Genomic DNA, 20214 nt, shown 5'->3' on the forward strand with positions numbered 1-20214 from the left:
GGTCGGTGTCGTGGCAGAATTGAGACGTGGACGTACGCGTCCTTCAGGTCCACCGCTGCGAACCAATCTAGATGCTGAACGCCAGCCAGAATATTTCTCTGCGTAAGCATTTTGAACGGGAGTTTTAACAAGGCCCGATTGAAAACTCGCAAGTCCAGGATTGGTCGTAAGCCGCCGCCTTTCTTGGGTACAATGAAGTAAGGGCTGTAGAAACCCTTCCTCATTTCGGTTGGAGGGACGGGCTCTACCGCGCCCTTGGCTAAGAGGGTCGCGATTTCCGTGCGCAGGGAACTGGCGTGCTCGCCGTGTACTGCGGAAAAGTGGACGCCCCTGAAGGGGGGCGGGAGCCGGGCAAACTGAATTGCGTAACCGAGTCGAATGGTCCGGTGCAGCCAGCGTGATGCGTTGGGAAGCGAAAGCCATGCTTCCCAGCTCTGCGCTAGGGGCACCAAAGGGACGAGCATTTTGGACGTACCCGGCGGGGCCTCGCAGCGGGGCGGAACAGGTAATGCAGCGTCGGGCGGCTTCGTTGCGGCCTGAGGCTAAGGTGCTGAGAATAGACTCAAAGCACTTACCTTGCTCCGCGTGCCCGGCAGGGGGCGGGTTCTTGACTGAGGAGGAGGTCTGATGTTGGCATCCTCTGGACTCGTCTGAACCGGCTGGCCGGGGGACAGTCGTGGGCAGGCGGAAGGCGGGATCGCCGCGTCCGGTGTACCGGGACTGTTGTGATCTGAAAGCACATTGCCGTGAAAACGGCATTTGCGGGCCAGGTGACCCAGAGGCAAAGGAAATAGCTCTTTTATTGAGAATGTGGGTACCACAGCCGTCAGGGGGTGTGGCAAATGAAAAACAAAGGATTCTCCTCCCGGCCCTCCACCGGGGGACGGAGCGGTCTTACCACCTCCGGAGCTAACGTCTTCGGCTCTGGGTCGGCTGTCTCAGGAACGCTTGGGAGCCTTCCGGGTCCTGGAGGGGGTTCGTGAGACAGGGGGCGTGCGCCGCCTGCGGAGTGCTCGACGCTGGGGCTGAGAGCTGGGCCCGGGTTGAGGTGGAGCAGGAGCTGGTTTCCTCGCAGGGGGACGCCCTCGGCGGGCAGACGGGGCAGGGCCCGTAGCGGCAGGTCTGCGGCGGGGCATGATGTGCGAAATGGCCTCCGTCTGCTTCTTCACCGCGGAGAACTGTTGGGCGAAGTCCTCGACGGTGTCACCGAAAAGGCTAATCTGGGAGACAGGTGCGTCCAGGAAGCGGTTTTTATCAGCCTCACGCATCTCGACCAGGTTGAGCCAAAGATGGCGTTCCTGGACCACTAGGGTGGCCATCGTCTGTCCGAGTGCCTGCGCTGTGGCCTTCGTCGCTCTCAGGGCGAGGTCGGTCGCTGAGCGCAGTTCCTGCAGCACATCAGGATCAGGTCCACCCCGTGCATGTTTCTGAGAGCTTTGGCCTGGTGGACTTGCAGGAGGGCCATCGCATGCAGGGCGGAGGCAGCGCGTCCAGCCGTAGTGTAGGCCTTCGCGTTAAGCGAGGATGTTGTCCTACAGGGCTTGGATGGGAGTACGGGGCGACCCCGCCAGGAGGTAGGGCTACCGGGGCATAGATGGTGCGCAACTGCCCTATCAACCTGGGGAATCGCGTCGTACCCGTGGCGCTCTCCGCCGTTGAGGGTGGAGAGAGTGGAGCGGGTGGCACCTAGACGAGCGGAGAGTGGGGCTCTCCACGTAGACGTCAGCTCATCATGCACCTCCGGGAAGAAAGGGACCGGGGGGATGCGAGGCCGCGAATGGCGCGCTGTCCCCAGGAACCAATCATCCAACCGAGAAGGCTGTGGGGAGGATGGAGGGTTCCAGTCCAACCCCACGCTCAAGGCGGCCAAGGCAAGCATGTCGGACATCTGAGCGTCGGCCTCAGCCTGGGCCTGCTGGCCCGAAGGCGGCAGTCCAGAGGAGTCCTCGGCATCAGACACCGCACTCTCCGATGCAGCGGCGAGCTCATCTGCTTCGGACTCGGGAGGATAGACAGCCGGGCCGTGAGGCGAGCCGCTATCGCCGCGAGCATGGACGGAGACCAGCGAGCGTGTCGGGGAACGGGAGGTTCGCGGGGGGCTACCCGGCGAAACTGCACCCGCTGCCGCCCCCAAATCGCCCCCAGCGCCAACCGCACCGTCCTTAATCCCGTGGGAAGAAGGAGCAATGCGGGGTGCAGCTGGGGTGGCTTGCTTTCTGTTGAAAGCGAGTGACGACCGCAACGTGGTCATGGTCATGTTCTCGCAGTGAGAACATGAACCATCCACAAACGCCGCCTCGGTGTGATCGTGGCCCAAACACACGAGACAGCGCCTGTGGCCGTCTGAAGCAGAGAACACTCTACCGCATCCAGGAACGACACAGGGGCGGAAAGGCATCTTGAAATAGACGTGTCCTTAAAAGGACGTTCAACGCCGCTGTGTTTGCTCTTTTAGAGAAAATTACTCTTAGTAAAAACTCTTTTAATACACAGTGTGTGTGTGTACGTGTCACAAAATCACTGTCACCATTGAGATCCATCTCGGGTGATCACAAGTGGATGGAGCTAAATACAGGAGAGTTTGACATCAAAATGTTCTGCGGTGTGATATGCTATACTCCATCTAAACCTATTTTAAACAGCATTTTGCAAATACTTTTAAAGTTATTATTCAGACAGTTTTTATGCTTTTTTTTATAACCACAATTGTAAAAAGTGTTTTGTGATACAACAGAGACTATTTATTCCAAGACAGACCACTTGTATTAAAATTAATGGGAGAAATTTGAACACACAATATGGCAGGAGTAGTAAAGAAAGAGCCAATCACCTGTCAGATACACCTTTCATGTTTGAGCTAATGAAGCACAAGTTATGATACCAATGTTGTCAAATTTTAGTGGTTGTTTGAAATCTGTTATCTAATCATAAGCTTGACCGACTGTTTCGGAGATTTCGGTCTTTCCCCATTCAAGTAGATAGGAGCTGTACTTTCATGTGGCTTGTATCCATAGAAAATAGCTACCGGGAGCATTCGCAAGATGGCTGCCGAGTGGACTGACTTGCTCTGAAAGTGACCTTGGTTCTGATCACACCACATCAGAGGTAGACATCAGAGAAACGCATGCAACTAAAAACACATAGACCCCATCTACTCTCATAACAAGCAATCACTGTACCAAAACAATGGTTTAACTTTGCTGACTAACTATGGCTTCAAGAGAAAACAACCAATCAAAATAACTGGAAAAGCACAAATATGAACAAAACTTTATGAAATGAATGAAATCTTTGATATGATTGATACAGTATAATTAATGCAGTGACACATATCATGTAAAGCACAACTGAGGTACAGTTATGAGTTATTTAGCTAAAACAAATCAATTAGCATTCCGTTGATATGTCACTTTTGTGACTCAATCAACCTTTTTTTTCATTTAATGTGGCTGATATGATACTGGCTCTATTAAAGGCAAAACAATCCAAGAAAATTTGACATCACACAAAACACGAACTTATGATTAATTCAAGACATTTTAGAATTATAGTAATTATGCTTCTATATGTACTTGCAAAATTTCAGAAGAAAGGAAGTGCACCAGATAACATATGTGCAATATCTGTGGTAAATCAAATAAATAAAAATCATTATATAAAAATAAAAATAAAACGCCATATAACCAAAGTATAAGTAATCAAAATGACTCATGCACTATATTCCAAGTCTTCTAAAGTAATACGTTCACTTTGTGCAATGAGCAGAATAAAATTAAGAAGTTATTCACTCTTAAATCAAAACATAATCAAACACTGATATCAGATATGGTGGATACGTCGATAACATCAAACCTCATTGGTTCTCATTGCATCTTGTGTCCAAATGCCATAATATTATCTTGAAAGAACCACTGAGATTTGAAGTTATCAATGTAGTCACCATATTTGATAAAAAAAATTTGTCCTTTGTATAGCTTGACACTCAGGAGTCACTATTGACTTTTATTATATTGCAAATAAATACCCTAAGAAGTTGTTCGCATTTTGTGTAAATATATGTAAATATAGTAAATAAGTATATGACAGAATAAACATTTTTGGGAGAAATATTCCTTTAACTGTTCGGCCAGCTGCGGTGCTGCCATTTTAGCTCTTTTTACATTATGTAATTAGACGTAAAATTAGGAGACTCATAATTGCCGTAATTCCAACATGAGGTGAATGCACTATAAGCCTTACAAGAGTCTTACAATTTTTGAACAGACAGAACTGTACACTAGAGGAATGTAGTTTAACATGCACTCAATTACATTGAACTTTAGTGTGCTTTATTGTTAATGGTTTAATGTGTGATCACATGTCAGAAGTTGACACTAGAGGATTGTGTTAATGGACTCTTTTTGGAGAGATACACTTGAATATTAGAGGCTGAATTATGCAAACATAGCCGAGAGCAAAAACAATATTGCCAATAATGGTCCTCACAAAATAAAAAAAATGAATGGCCGCATAAGTACAAGGAATTAATAAGATTGTAATGCAGTGTGTGGCGAATGTACCTCCACCCCCTATTTCAAGTGCTCTCAGATGCTCAAGGACACACACCCAGGGGTTGCCTAGCAAACCTCGGACACAATCACCTGTCCCTTTCTCGCTCGTTTTCCCTCCGGCCTAGCCAGAGTAACATCGTAATTGACTTTGATGTGTTACCTCACAGTGGGAATGGAGACGAGGCACCAGCTTAAAAGTATCTTGCAAGCTTATCTTTCCCGGAGCATTCAACATCACATTTTTCCAAACAGAGACAGAGTAGGAGAATGCATCGTAATTAAATTCAGAGCCCCTACCGGGCACATGTCTTTTCCTGTGACTCCCATGAAGCTATGAGATCAGCTTATACTCATGAAATCTTGTTGTTTACCAAAGTGTCTCATCACAGACTGCAATCTTAAATAACAAACACCTCGTAGCAGATCTATTCATTCAATGTCCCTGCGGAATAAGCACGACAGCAGAGATGTGAAATTTGAATTTCCTCAGCATTGAGGGAAAGATTTGGCCACGAAGATTTTAAAATGATGTGACAGCATTTTGACTTTCGACAAATCTCTTTTCTGACATGCATCAGAAGTCACTGCTGGAATATGAAATGAGTGGTAAAATTGTAACAAACCCTTTTGTGCCATATCTTACTCTCCAGTATGTGTGTGGTTATTCACTCAAATTAAAGCAGTGATGGTAATTCTGTGCTTTGTTTTGTAGTTCCAGACTATAAGTTCTTAGTTCCAGAAAGTGAAAGGATGCTGGTTTGAGCCCTGAAAGGAATAATTCATGAGTAATGACCATATAGTGCCCTTGAGCAAGCTACTTAACACCGGGTTGTTCCAGAAGGATCATCCATATTATAACTAAGCAAGAACGCTAATGCAGATGTGAAGGTGTGGCCTACACATTGCAAGCATGCATTCACATTTTACATACATAATGTTCTCACATTACTGTGATGTAACAAATCTAAGTGCTCAAACGTTACCTTTTAAATAGCTAGTTATAAACATGTTGACAGTTAAACCAACTTTAACTTGCTCAACAAGCTTCAAACTGCACAAAGAAACAGTTGAAGAGTAAACTGACAATGAAAGACAGTTTACACTAATGCCCACTATTGCAGCTCTTGAGAATGCAACGTTTACAGTACTTTGTTTTGTGTAATGAATTGCATTAATTTTGGAATATAGTTATGAGTCAAATCAAACTTGCGTACCTAGTAGTGTTGGCATTCACATATGTATAGCGAATGTTCAGGCCAAAGTTAATTTTTATAAATAAGCCTGTTGAATTTCTAATTATTTATTAACAATGTATTTTACCTCCAATTATACACAAGGTAAGCCCCACTTCTTTCCAAGCAATCAACGTCTGACTGCCACTAAAGACGTAATAAATTCAAAGAAAATACACCTCAACTGTGAAATGCTGATGTCTTGAGGCATGATTTTGAAGTGCCAAGTTGGATATGGCAACAGATTAATTGTAAAATTCCTTCACTGAAATAGTTTATCTTACTTAAACTTTGCCAGTTCTGGCTAAGAGAGAAAAAGTCAATATTCTCTTATAGACACACTCTTATCACTCTTAATCCAATAATTTCCTGACAGTCAGTCACTAAAATGAAGGCTTAGTCTATATATTCACAGAGGACTCCAAAGGTCTGAGACTACAATGAAAATATGGGACTTAAAATCTTATTTGAACCCAATAAACAAAGTTTTATAATCTTGATCATAAAAAAACAAAGAAACGCTGTGATGTAAAATTAAAGATAAATACCCTGCTGAGCCAAAACTTTATGACTAATATGCTGTTGGTCCTCTGTGTGCCACCAACACAGCACCAACGTGCCAGGGCATGGATTGTATAAAACCCCTGAAGGTGTCCTGTGGTATCTGGCACCAAGACATTAGCAGCAGATTCCTCAAGTCATGCAAGTTGCGAGGTGGATCTGCCGTGGATCAGACTTAATGGCCCAGCACATCCCAAAGAGCTCAACCGTATTGAGATCTGGGGAATTTGGAGGCCAAAGCAATACCTTGAACTCTTCATCATGTTCCTCAAACCATTCCCGAACAACGTGTGCAGTGCTGCAAGGTGCATTAACCTGCTGAAAGAGGCCACTGCCATCAGGGAACGCCATTGCAATGAAGGGGTGTACCTGGTCTACAACAATGTGTAGGTAGGTGGCACATGTCAGCTGGCCGGACCCAGGGTTTCCCAGCAGAACATTGCCCAGACCATCACACTCCCTCCAATGGCTTGTCATCTTCCCACAGTGCCTCCTGGTGCCATCACCCCAGATAAACGGGGGGTTTGTTTTATGGACTTACATGGCCGTCCATGTGATTTAAATGAAAATGGGACTCATCGGACCAGGCGGCCTTCTTCCGCTGCTCCAAGGCCCAGTTACGGCACTTGCGTGCCCATTGTAGGCACTTTTGACAGTGGACTGGGGTCATCATGGGCACTCTGACGGGTCTGTGGCTACTCAGCCCCATACACAGCAGGGTGTGATGCACTGTATGTTGTGACATAATTGACCTGTAACCATCATTCAAATTTTCTGTGACTTGTGCCATAGTCCTGTCCTGTTCTGTCCTGTTGGTTTAGACAAGACATGATAGCCTTCGTTGCCCGCGTGCATCAATGAGCCTTGGGCGCCCAACAACCTGTCGCCAGTATGCGGTTTGTCCCTCCTCGGACCACTGTCAATAGGTACTCACCACTGATGACTGGGAGTACCCCACATGCCTTGCGGTTTCAGAGATGCTCTGACCCAGTCGTCTGGCCATAACAATTTGGCCCTTGTCAAAGTCACTCAGGTCTTTACTCCTGCCCATTTCTCCTGCATTCAACACGTTGACTACAAGAACTGTTTGTTTGCTTAAAATCTACCCAGACTTTGACATGTTGCCTTGTAAGGAGATGATCAATGTTATTCGTGTCACCCATAAGTGCTCATTATGTTTTGGCTCATCAGTGTATTTCAGATTTTGCACTATTTCTTGGTCTCTAATCAAATAAGCAATTGTGTGCCAGCATTGTTAATTTGTACAAAAGGTACATTTTTCCTGCTTCCAATGAATCACACAAAATGCTCTTTGTAACATTCTCAAATCATTCTGGATAACATGAATCATCAGGTTTTACACATGTGGAGTCCATGCCAGCTCGAGTGCATGTTGTCATTATCATAAAAGGGGGACATACCAATCCTGAACCATTCTAACATGTTTTAATTCAACTTTTCACTCTACTGTAATTGTTATACTGATGACATAATTTGTAAGAAACATTTGTATTAAACTGAAAAAGAAAAAGAGAAGCACTGGTGCTCTCAGACTTTTGGACCCCACTGTAATATATTCTGAATTAAATGTATGCATTGTTTTTCAGCCTTATACAACTACACTGTCTATGCTCCAGTCACTGTCAAACTGGATTAAAGTGTCTCAACACCAAGTGCTTTGAGCCTCACGGCAATAATGACTTCTCTACAACAACAATTGTCTTTGTGTGGGTGGAACAGATAATAAATGGCAGGCAGTCAGGAGAAATTAACTGCCACTCACCTCCACCTAACATCTCTGGTACAACCTTACAATATACAAGAGCTAATTTAATTCCTGTCGGTGCAGTGTGACCTTCAGAGACACTGGATAAGAACCCCTGCTGAGAGTCCCGCAATGAAATTTCCATAAATATGACGATGATGTACACAAAAGCCAGAACACATTCATGCTTGCTCACTGGGAGTCTTTGTTATGTGTTTGCAACAATGCAGCATCCAACGGATTCAGTAAGTCAATAATGAGTCTGAGATACAAAGAGATCCACCATGAAAACAGTCACATACTAAGAGATAAATGCTGAGAGAGTTGATGAAAAACACATTCACAAACAAACACACACATTACATAAATCAATCCAAATACCTGCACTTTCCTCTGAAAGTGAACATGAAATAAAAACTGAAAGAAAGACTCTTGCAAAGAAAGTCTTACTGTGCAGGGTGCACTTTATTCCAAAGAAAGTCTTGGTAATCTTTCATTAGAAGGTAATAGACAACTTGCTTACTCGCCTCTGAAATTACAGTTACTAAGCCCTCTTATTTTTTAACCTCTGCCCTTCAATCACCATGACATATACTGCAAAGATCACTTTGAACAATCCAATCAATTTCTGTTGGATAAAATCCCACCATATGTTTTTTTGTCCTTGAATATCCTATTTCACTCTGCACATTTGGTTGCAAACCACATTTCATGTTGACTTATAATGGCAGTAGAGAGAGATTTTCTCTTTTGTATAGACAATATCAAGCAGGTATTTCTCAAGAAATGGATGCACCAAAGACACTTGAGGTGGAAGACTGCATCAAATACCTTTCACAAAAAAGGATATGTTTGAATCACATCAACTTTCAACCATTTTCAACCAGGTGTGCACTTATGGGAGATTTAGCAGATTACATTGGAATATAATGGATTGGTATAATTTACAAAAAACAATCATGAATATGCCTTGATAGATATGTCTTACACTGTCACTATTCAGTGCAGTCCAAGTAAGAATATAATCAATTTATTTTATGATAATATTTAGCAAAATCCAAGTCTTACATGGCAATCTTCCATTCATTCCGGTGTGTTTTTCTGCAGAGCTTGTTAGAGCGAGCAACCATAACTAAGGCAGAGCTTGGCGGGCCGTAATAGGCAACTTTGCCTCAAATAGTCATAAAAATGCACTTCACTGGTGAAATAAACACTAATGATGACTTTTATTAATTTTCAAGCGAATCATGAGTAAAACAGACATTATTAGTTAATTAACACTTCTTTTTCTTTTTTGTTACGCTTGCAATGAAAGAACCGGGGTACGATTCCTGAAGGGCATGCGATTTTTTTAAATTGCCTCCAATCTTCCCTAATCTCCTTAGTAATAAAAGTTTCCCATATACATTTTTTTAAAGGAGCTATTGTGAAATGTAAGTTCTATGTTCTATGATGGCACACTCACGGCAGTCGGCCTCATCTGATTTGTCCTTGCAGTCAGGATCTCTGTCACACCTCCAGGCCAGCTTCACACACTCTCCACTGCCACAGCGGAATTCTCCAGCACTGCACTGTAGCCTGCGGACAGGGGGCGGCGCTGGCCAACCAGACCCGCCCCCACATCGCCCCGCCCACTCATCAGAGCCGTCAGAGCAGTCGGGGTCACCGTCACAGGTCCAGGGCTGCGGCACACACTCTGAACTGTTACAGTGAAACTCGTGCGGTCCACAGGTGGGTGGATTGCACTTCTCTTCATCACTGCTGTCTCCACAGTCATCGTCACCATCGCACACATACACTGGTGCTAAACATTTACGGTTGCGACACTGGAACTCTCCTGTCGAGCAGGACCTGGCATCTGTGGATGAGAAAACAGACAGTTGATTAAGAAAATGTTTTGACATGTACAGAGAAAATTGATTGAGGTAACATGGTATGTAATCAGATGCTTAAACAACTTATTATTCATTCAGATCTATTCAAATGTTAAGTCTTTAAATTAAAAAATTACAGTTACATTTACAGCCCTGGTACTTTGGGCCTAAGGTAGGACAATGTGACTTCTTGAAAAGTTCAGTAACCATTTTAAATGGTTATGATTACAAATAAATAAATATATATATGATTTTTAGGCACAAATGGAAGCTTATGGAACCAAATGGCTTCATGCCTCAAACTAGTGTTTTTCAGAGATTCAGTGCTATAAAACATTTCAGACTAGTTATTTTTTTTGGAAGCACTCAATTTACCAAATTGGTACCTTGGAAACAATACTTTATTTCTTGTTGAACTAAAAAGTCTGTACCCTGAATTGTGTAGGAGCCAGCAAATCTTATTGGAACTGGCCATTTCAGCTCTTGCTATCAGAGAATTGTGGTCACAACAATACTGAGGCGGTTTTAATGTCACAGCGTTCAAAACAAGGGCTTTTAGAGTTAACATGTAATGATGGAATGATGAACAAAATGAAGGACAGACAAGAGAAGCAGAAGGCAATAGAGCAGACGAGGTTGTAAAAACAAGTGAGAGAGGAAGATACTGCATACCACTGCTTTAAATCCTGACATTCATGGATTGTAAGATTCATGTTCAACTGAGATTCAAGACACACAAGCACACACACACAGAATACATAAAGAGATGGTAATGTGATAAAGGGATCTTGGATCTTAAGATATTACACAGAAAGTTAAACTGAAGGACGCTAAATGCCGATCAAAGTCAAGATTGAATGGGATCTCTGAGAAAGAGGTTGAAGGTAGAGTTTAGTGGAACACAGGAGTTAGATCGTATTAGGGAGGGAAAAGGAAATTAAGACAAAAAAGAGAAGTAACAAGATTGTGGTGCATGTTACATTGCAGTGCTTTTCAAATGGTTTTGCTTAAGGAGCCAGTGTTTACTTTGATCCAACATTGCAATCAGCACAAACCATGTTTTCCTTGTTGCAAGTGAATCTATATTTATTGTAGTCTGGGTCACATTTTTATTTTACCTTGTTTTTGTTGAACCTTTTGTTCATGGTTTTTGAGGATAAGCATATATTACATAATCTGTCCAAGTGGGCATCTGCCTAATTTGGATACATTCTACCAAGTGCCAAATACATTTGTGCCAAAATACTGTAGAGTTTGATTGGCCTGGGATGTCAAAAAATATGGGAAGCAATTTCGCCTGCCTTTATAAGTTATTATGCTATGCTATCCTAACTAACTGATAATATACAGTATGGTTAGTTGCATTATTATTTGTATTTAGCATAGTTTTTCCCTGCTCTCCAAGCCTATCAGAACAGAACTGCAACTCACCAATTGAAAACTACTGGTCTATTGACAGTACATTGCAGTACAGTACCGTAATTTGCAGTCTCAGACAGGGACTAAAAACAAGGAACAAAAAGTGAAAACTATCAAATATTGTTCCAGAAAACACTCTACCTAAGTGGTGTCAAACACACAGTGGAGGAGTCTTATCCGACCCACACAGCGGCATTCGGCACTCGCTGTCTCGTGATTGTGCCCTGAAACTGGAACCCTTATTTGGATGGGACTAGTCTTTCCTGAGGAGGTAAGGGAAATTTGTGTTTTACAGACATACTTTGTGATTTTAATCCCTTCCAAATCTGACAAGTCTGAGTTATTCTCACACAACCTTGGCTAAATCAAGGGTCCTCTGAGAGATCTAATCCCGTCCAAATGCGAATGTCAGCGATTGCTGATATAGAATTTTCACAACGCTTCTCCTCGTGTATTTTGACCTACATTAACTACTTATGCATGCCAGTCTTCTGCCTGCTGCGTGCCTTTCAATTTGTGTGTTGATTTTGTGCCATCCAAAGAAAAAGTGAGAAAATAAAATTAACAGGGAAAGCCAAATCGCGGAAACTGATAAAACTGGCCACTGTAATAACAGTTGAGATACTCACCTTATTTCTCTGCTCAATTACGTAATGTTACAATTATATTTCACAAATTATATTGTTTATTTCAGTGGGTTTATTATAAGCAGCCACTTCTATAAACTCAAGCAAATTTTATTTGTGTAGGCTTTTTAAAATTACATATATATATTACATATAAAATATAACTTACAAATAAATCAATAAATTAAATAATTATTCAAAATTATTTAACATTTATACTTATAAAGTTAATTTTATCACCTTAATTATGTGTACAAAAAAAGAATAGTCCCATCCAAATCAGTCTACCTTAAATCTCAGACTTCAGGTGATACTAATTGTAACTCAAACATCTCAAAACTAATCCTGTCTGAATAGAGCTATATGAATGACACTTTCACTGGGCAGCCCAGATTGTTTTTCTCCTACTGATGGCCATAATGACAACATTTTCTCAGGTGTTATCAGTTTTGTAATATACACCATAATACCTCAATCTATGTCAAAACATTTCAGTTCAATAGAGATAATTTTTTGCCATAGTAATTAACTGACGAGTTGATCTGATACACAGCACTTAATCTTGTGCTAAAATTACACCACCAATTATCAGCAATGGTCATTCAGTCACATATGCCTCAATAACACTGACGTGCGGTCTGGGTAGGCAAACTAGGCACTGCCTACCCTGCCAAAATTCAAAAATAAAATGTTTATTAAATAATAAACTTGTATTTGTATTTTTACTTTTTATTCTTGTGATTTATATATGCAATATGTGTGTTATTCCAATTGTTTAGACGTTATGATGACAAATGTAGCAGTTACGCATAATCAACTAAAAACAAATGGTAGAATAAGCAGTGCTTTTACGGTCCATTCATTGCAGACGACTACGAGGAAAACCCATGTTGCGCATGCGACTTCGATCCTGTATTCTTTAACATGTACGGCAAAAAGCACAAATCTGCTGTGCCTTTTGACGTAAATATGTTATGCCCGTAATCATCTCCGTTACGTATCAAACATGGACCAATTAAAATCGAGATATTCCTGGACATTTGCGTAGCTAACGTCATTACACCACAGCTAGCGTACATGCCTAATCCCCGCCAAATTCAAAATCAAAATGACAGCACCGGCCGTAATCACGGAATGAAGAATTTTTTCCAAGCTCGATTTTAATTCCAAATATGAGTTATTTGCAAGAGGGAGGTCTACGCCAGCCTTAGATGGACTAGTACAGCAAAAGGGCCCAAAAATTATCTGATCATTTCAAACTGATTGGTATGTAAGAAAAGATTGGCTATGTGGCTGTGCTAACAATCAGCGGCTGTACTGCTATCCCTGCCTGCTTTTTTCAACCAGTCAGACTGTTTGGACTTCAGCGGGATATTGTGATTTGAACAACCTGCCCGCAGCTTTAACCAAGCATGAAAAGTCGTCAGCTCACATCCAGTGTCAAATTACACTGAAAATCTTTGGAAAATCTTGGATCGACCTTGCACTTGACGAGCAAAGGAAGCTGAATATAACCTACCACAATGAAAAGGTAAAGGATTGTTGTATTGTATCTTTTGTTAGAAAGATGAAGATTGCACATAAAAAAATAAGCACATAATGTTGTAAAAAATAAACAACTTATGTTCTGTTATATGTTCTGTGTTTTGACTACTGAATTTTGTATAATAATATCTAATGAAAATATATTAACAAAATCGTATATATTATATATAACACACATATAAAATACATACATTTCTTGATATGCCGCGCTTGTGCGTAACGTTCACTGTGTGTGTGTGTGTGTGTGTGTGTCTGTGATAGAGAGAGAGAGAGAGAGAGAGAGAGAGTACACGATATACATCCTGATTTTTTTTATTTTTTTTATTGACAAATAATTCATCCTGATTTTTACATTTATTGATATGCCGTGCTTGTGCGTAACGTTCACTGTTATTACGTATTATTAGCTTAAACAATAAATCAGGTAATCTGGCTTTCATAACTCAGTGCCTAGCATCTTTAAGACATCACCGCACGTCACTGCTCAATAAGCAGGGCAGAATCAGAGTAGAAATGCTATAAAATCTTGCCCTAGTCTGCTATGGGAGAAATGTTCCATTAATCCATTGATACTCTTTTCATTTCAACATGAGGTTTGAAAAATGGAGAACCCTAATGCTGATCCAGGTGTAAAACTGTTATTTGGATGGGATTTTAACATTCACTATATCCTGTATTTCTTTGCTCTGTTTCAAAGCATATGCAAGAGACTTGTGAATCACATGAACAGATTCAGTAATAAAGGCCTCTGGCTTGAGATTAGCCTAGATTAATTACAGATTAATGTATGAGAACAGGCAATTATCATCCCTTTGCCAAAATTCACTCGATTAAATTAATAATTTATTCCAGTGCAGGTAGCAAAATCACTACAACACTTCAACAAAGGCAGACACATATATATATATATATATATATATATATATATGATATATTACTCTTGGCCTGACCCTGTATCTGTCAGGATAGAGACCAGGAGATCGGAGGTAAGTGATTCGAATACAGCTTTATTCAGGTGACAATCGTGTAAGGGGAGTATACGGTGAATTTTCAGGTGCAGATATAGTGAAGATTGCTTGATGCACGGAGAAAAATAGGTAATCCAGATAACTTCAATAGTAGTATAATCACTCAGTCTCAGTTCGTTAATCCTTTCTCTCTACTAGGAATGATCGGAGAAACTTGATCAAATCTCGAACATGGGCTCTCAGGAATCGGATGGGAGATCTGGAGATGGCAGAACAATATCACAAAGGGTTAGTTTGAGTCAGGTAAGGAAACAGAATTCTCAGGCAGTTCAGAGCTAACAGGGTTTTCAGGATATGAGAACAACGGTCTGTTCCTGTTGGAGGCTTGACAAAGACTGAAATCACAGTGAGAGTTCTTATGAGCTGGTTGATGAGGTAATTGATGATGAACAGGTGTGTGTGTTTAATATTCTAGAGAGAGTGATCTTTGAGTGGTGGACTGAAACGAGCTTGATTGATCCCTGACAGTATCACATAGAAATTCTATTTATTTCCCCTGGCCAGAACAGTCCCTGTTTAAACCTTGCTGATGTTTAAACTGCCGTTACAGCTCTACCAACCATTAAAGTCAATATCAAATTTGCAACCCATTTTACTTCCGTAATGAGACGTATACAGCATCTGAGTAAAATAGGATATTTAATGCAGAAAATTATCAAGTAAGTCTTGGTTCTATTCATCAGCAACTAAAATGTGCAAAATGAGCATATAAGAATAAAGCCAGACTGGAAAAGTAGTTTACAGTGGATAGCGGAAGACCACTCTTCCTGAAACACCACCGGTACACACTTTTGAAGGGGATTTTGACTGTGTTGTGGAGGTTGCAGGTCAAATTTATCTTTAAGAACATCTTGACACATATCGCAATAGTATAAATGGCTCAATTGGTATCAGCCATTATTTGATATTAATTTAGTTACTTTAATTACAGTCATGTTAACTGGCTTTAAATTACTGCGTTACCTAGCCTCACGTTGTTACAAACACATATGAATTTCTTTCTTCAGTGGAACACAAAAGCAGAGGTTAGATGATGGCTAATGCTAGTGTGTTAGCATTAGCACCATGAATTCAAAATGTTAACATGACATATTACACATTACCCACAGCATATACACTCACTGAGCAATTTATTAAGAACACTAAGGTTGTAATAAAGTGCCTGATGTGGTCTTCTGCTGTTGTAGCCTATTCACTTCAATGTTCGACATGTTGTGCTTTCTGAGATGCTATTCTGCTCACCACATTAGAACAGAGGGGTTGTCTGAGTTACCTTAGCCTTTCTGTCAGCTTGAACCAGTCTGTATATTCTCCATTGACCTCTCTCATCAAAAAGGCATTTCCGTCCTCAGAACTGACACTCACTGGATGTTTTTTGTTTTTGTCACCATTCTGAGCAAACATTAGAGACTGTTGTGTGTTAAAATCCCAGAAGATCAGCAGTTACAGAAATACTCAAACCAGCCCATCTGGCACCAACATTCATGCCACGGTCTAAATCCCTGAGATAATTTCCCCCCACCCCATTCTAATGTGAATATTAGCTGAAGCTCCTGACCCATATCTGCATGATTTTTATTATTTTATTCATTGCACTGCTGCCACACAATTGGCTGATTAGATCACATGAAAATGTGTACAGGTGTACCTAATAAAGTGCTCAGTGAAAAACTTTATTTTACTGATCTCATGTAGATTCTATTTATAGAATGAGGTATGTTCGAAAACAGTATATTATTTCTCAGTGGTTTCAACCTTCATTCTAGCTCTGAGCATAAAACTAAGAGGAACTTCGCTGAGAGTGAATCAGAGCCTTAAGAAAAAGAGTCCTAGAGATTTTGAACAACATGTGGATGAGTAATTGATGACAGAACTTACATTTTTGGGTGAAATACTCCTTTAAATCTTACAGACATGGACCACATGCAACAAAAGTTAAAAGGTAGAGATCTGGAATCTGAGGAAATGAATGGGCCTGCAATCATTTTTCTGCAGCTTTCAGTCAGCAGGACTCTTAGACAGCTATACTCAATCTAATAAGCTTGATGTTGGAGCGAAGCCAGTTTACCCCAGTTCCCAGGTAACCCCACTGCCGTGATGGACAGGTTCTGATCAGTAGAGGTGAAGATGTAGGCCGTGTCTAGCCTGAAGGGAGAGAGAAATAATGGACCAGTCCACCCACATTAGTTTCTAGTGGCCAGCAGAATTCACCAGAGTGAATGTTTTATGCTCTTGGGCACAAGTGCGTTCAAAAGTGGGGCAAAAACATGTTTGAGTAATTTCACGCAACATTTTACTAACCCACAGATATACTCGCAAATGCAAACATTTAGAATAGCACAGAACATGTTTAGATGGCACTTCTGACTTTTGTCAGAGAAAAGATCCCCTTAAAAACAACCAAAAAATACAGTACAGTGAATTATGCCATAGCAAAGAGGCAAACAAACCACCCTTAGAATTCCCATTCATTTCGATTTTTCACAGTTAATTGCATCTATGCACACTGGAGCACCAGGTTAAATTAAACAGTCAAGAAACATTCTGGGTTTAATACAGGTTATGCGGTAGTATGCCATATATGATGCCAAAAAAGCTTAACTTTTTAACCCGGAATATTCTTTTATGGATTTGTTTTGAACAGTATTAGGATTATAAAGCACAGTATTCAGTATGTGTATTCCATTTAAACCATATTAAGGTATCTTTTTGTGTATCTTGTGTCTTGTGCAGCTAATCGGTCAGAAACATTACCTGAACTGTGACTTTTGTCAGTAAACAGTGAGTGTAGCACAGCTTGTGAATATATTTGAAATTGTGAAAGAGTGATTTGTTGCATTTGATTTTAAATGATGAGCAATTTAAGCTTCTAGAGGGACTGGTAATCAAACTGCTCCAGAGAATCATGCATAATTCAATATGTGGAAGACTCAATTAACCAAGTGCGACTGACTTTAATAAGTTGCCCGCTGCTCGCTAACACTGGTGATTAGGAGAGATCCAAAGAGGAAAGAATTTAAGTTTTATGGAAGAGTGTTGTAGCAGCACAATGTGTTTTTGATAAATGACTAGCAGGGTGTGAATTTCTGTACAATGCATGTAAATGTAATTTTTGTACAGGGAGAGATGTGATGGATATTTAGTGGTGCTCATTTAGCTTGATTGGTAGAGCATGTCGCTAGCAACACCAAGGTCCTAGGTTTGATTCCCAGGAACACACATACTAATAAAATGTATACTATGAATGTATTGTAAGTTGCTTTGGATAAAAGTGTCAGTAAAATACATCAATGTAAAAAGAGAGAACAGTATGACTAGAGATAGTACAGAGAATTGCAATTTAGCACCTACTAATACAAGTGTCTTAGAGGGTTTACAATTTAGCATAATCAGGGTTGGGCAGTAACGGGATTATGCATTTAAAATACTAAATATTAGTTACTGTATTCCATTACAGTTCGAATATAAATCTTTAGTATGTAGAATACAGTTACATTCAAAAAGTATTTTGATTACTGAAGAGATTACTTTGCATTTTATTGTCATTTGTTTCATTTAATATTTAGTCCTTTCAGATGGAAAGTGCATTTGAACAGCGGTGAAACACTTTTTTATGATGTGTTACATTCATACGAGCAGACAGAGAAGTCAGTTTCAAGTAAGTTTGGAGCAGAAGAAATAGAAATAAACCTTGTGTAAATTGTCAGCTTTACGCTAAGCTAAAATGCTATTTCTAGCCATTTTACATGCACGTTACCAGGCACCATCAAAATTCACGTTGGATCATAATTGATTTTATTCTAGTAAGACCTTTAGATATTAGGGCGAAAATCATATTCTTGATAATAATGTTTATATTGTTTTCATGTAACAATATCTAAAAATCCTAAAAACAAGATCAGTTTGATTTAGAAACAACACTGAATAAGATATTTAGGTTTTTCAGAGAATGTATTTTAACATGTGTATTTTGTCTTACTGTACTGGCAGTATTTTTATAGTCAAAACAAGTGAAAAAATCTACCAATGCTGAAGAAGTAATCCAAATTATTTAGAATACGTTACTGACCTTGAATAATCTAACAGATATGTTACAAATTACATTTTACATCATGTATTCTGTAATCTGTAGTGGAATATATTTCAAAAGTAACCCTCCCAACCCTGAGCATAATGCATGTAGCTAATTGGTAGCATGACATTCTACACATCCCCTTAATGATGTATGAAATATTTAGGCCCAGCTCTCTGGAATACTTGATTCTGATAGGTCAATTTCATTCTGAATAATTATATGGCAAACTCCTGCACCCTTGAAACTAATAACTGGTCGATCCTCCTTTGGCAGCAAAAACCTCAACCAGGTGTTTCTGGTAGCTGCGGTTTAGATCTGCACAACGTTCAGAAGGAATTTTGGACCATTCTTCCTTACAGAACTGCTTCAGCTCAGCCATATTCTTAGGATATGAACTGCTCTCTTGAAGTCATTCCACAACCACCCTGATATTGTCCAGTAGGATATCTTGTTAAACTTAGAAATAAATTTTTCCCTTGATGATGGCAAGTGGTCCATGCCCCAAGGTAGCAAAGCTGCCCCAAATGATGATGCTCCCTCAACCATACATCATTGTTGGGATGTTGTTTTCATGTGTGTATGCGGTGCCCTTTTTACGACATACGTAATGCTGTGTTCTTCCCAAACAATTCAACCTTAGTTTCATCAGTCCACAAAAAAATTCCCACTAGCGTTGTGGCAAGTGTCAAGGTGGTCTTTGGCAAACTTCAGGAGTGCAGAAATGTATTATTATTATTTAGTTTTTTTGGAAAGCAGCGGCTTCTTTCATGGTGTCCTTGTTTTCCATATAGTAGACGCATGATCAGAGATGTTAACCAGTTCCAATGACTCCTTCAATTCTTAAACTGTCAGTCTAGGGTTATTTTTACCTCAATCATTCTGCAATGTGCCCTTTGAGTCATCTTGGCAGGAAGGCCACTTCTAGGGAGAGTAGCCACAGTACCAAATTGTCTCCATATATAGACAGTTTGTCTTACTGCGGACAGATGAATATTTAAGCTCTTCAAGATAACTTTGTAACCATTTACAGCTTTATTCAAAGCAACATTCTTGATTGTAGGTCTTCTGAGATATCTTTTTTGTTGTTGTGAGGCATGGGCCACGTAAGCAGATGCTACTTGTGAATAGCAAACTCAAGATGTTTGAGTGCTTTTTATAAGTCAAAGTTATAAAAGTTTACTTTTATAAGTCAAAAACCTCCAATCTCGTTTCATTAATCGGATGCCAGTTTTGCCAACTTCTGACTCTAATTAGCTTTTGTTGACGTCTTTAGCCAAGGGGTTCACTTACTTTTTCCAAAAAGATTTTGAATGTTTAATGAGATGTTCAGTAAATAAATGTTTGTGTGTTGTTAGCTTAAACACATTGTGTTTGTCTTTACTTGTGACTTTAATGAAGATGAGATCACATTTTATGACCAATTAATGCAGAAAAACAGCTCATTCCCAAGGTTTCACTTACTTTTTCTTGCCACTGTATCTCATACAGTATAACTCTGCAGTCTCTTTTACCTCACATGATAAGATAATTGATCACAAC

General features: G+C 40.5%; 1 protein-coding gene across 3 annotated transcripts in view; it reads right to left on the minus strand.

Annotated features, from left to right (window-relative positions):
• Nucleotides 1–20214, minus strand: part of LOC127648772 (low-density lipoprotein receptor-related protein 8-like) — a 189246-nt gene that overhangs the window by 91990 nt on the left and 77042 nt on the right. For all 3 annotated transcript variants that reach the window (XM_052133528.1, XM_052133529.1, XM_052133527.1), the window contains exon 5: nucleotides 9574–9966. In XM_052133528.1, coding sequence (XP_051989488.1) covers nucleotides 9574–9966 — 393 coding nt within the window. The remainder of the gene's footprint in view (nucleotides 1–9573; nucleotides 9967–20214) is intronic.

This window comes from Xyrauchen texanus, chromosome 9 (assembly GCF_025860055.1).
Source record: "Xyrauchen texanus isolate HMW12.3.18 chromosome 9, RBS_HiC_50CHRs, whole genome shotgun sequence".
NCBI lineage: Eukaryota > Metazoa > Chordata > Actinopteri > Cypriniformes > Catostomidae > Xyrauchen > Xyrauchen texanus.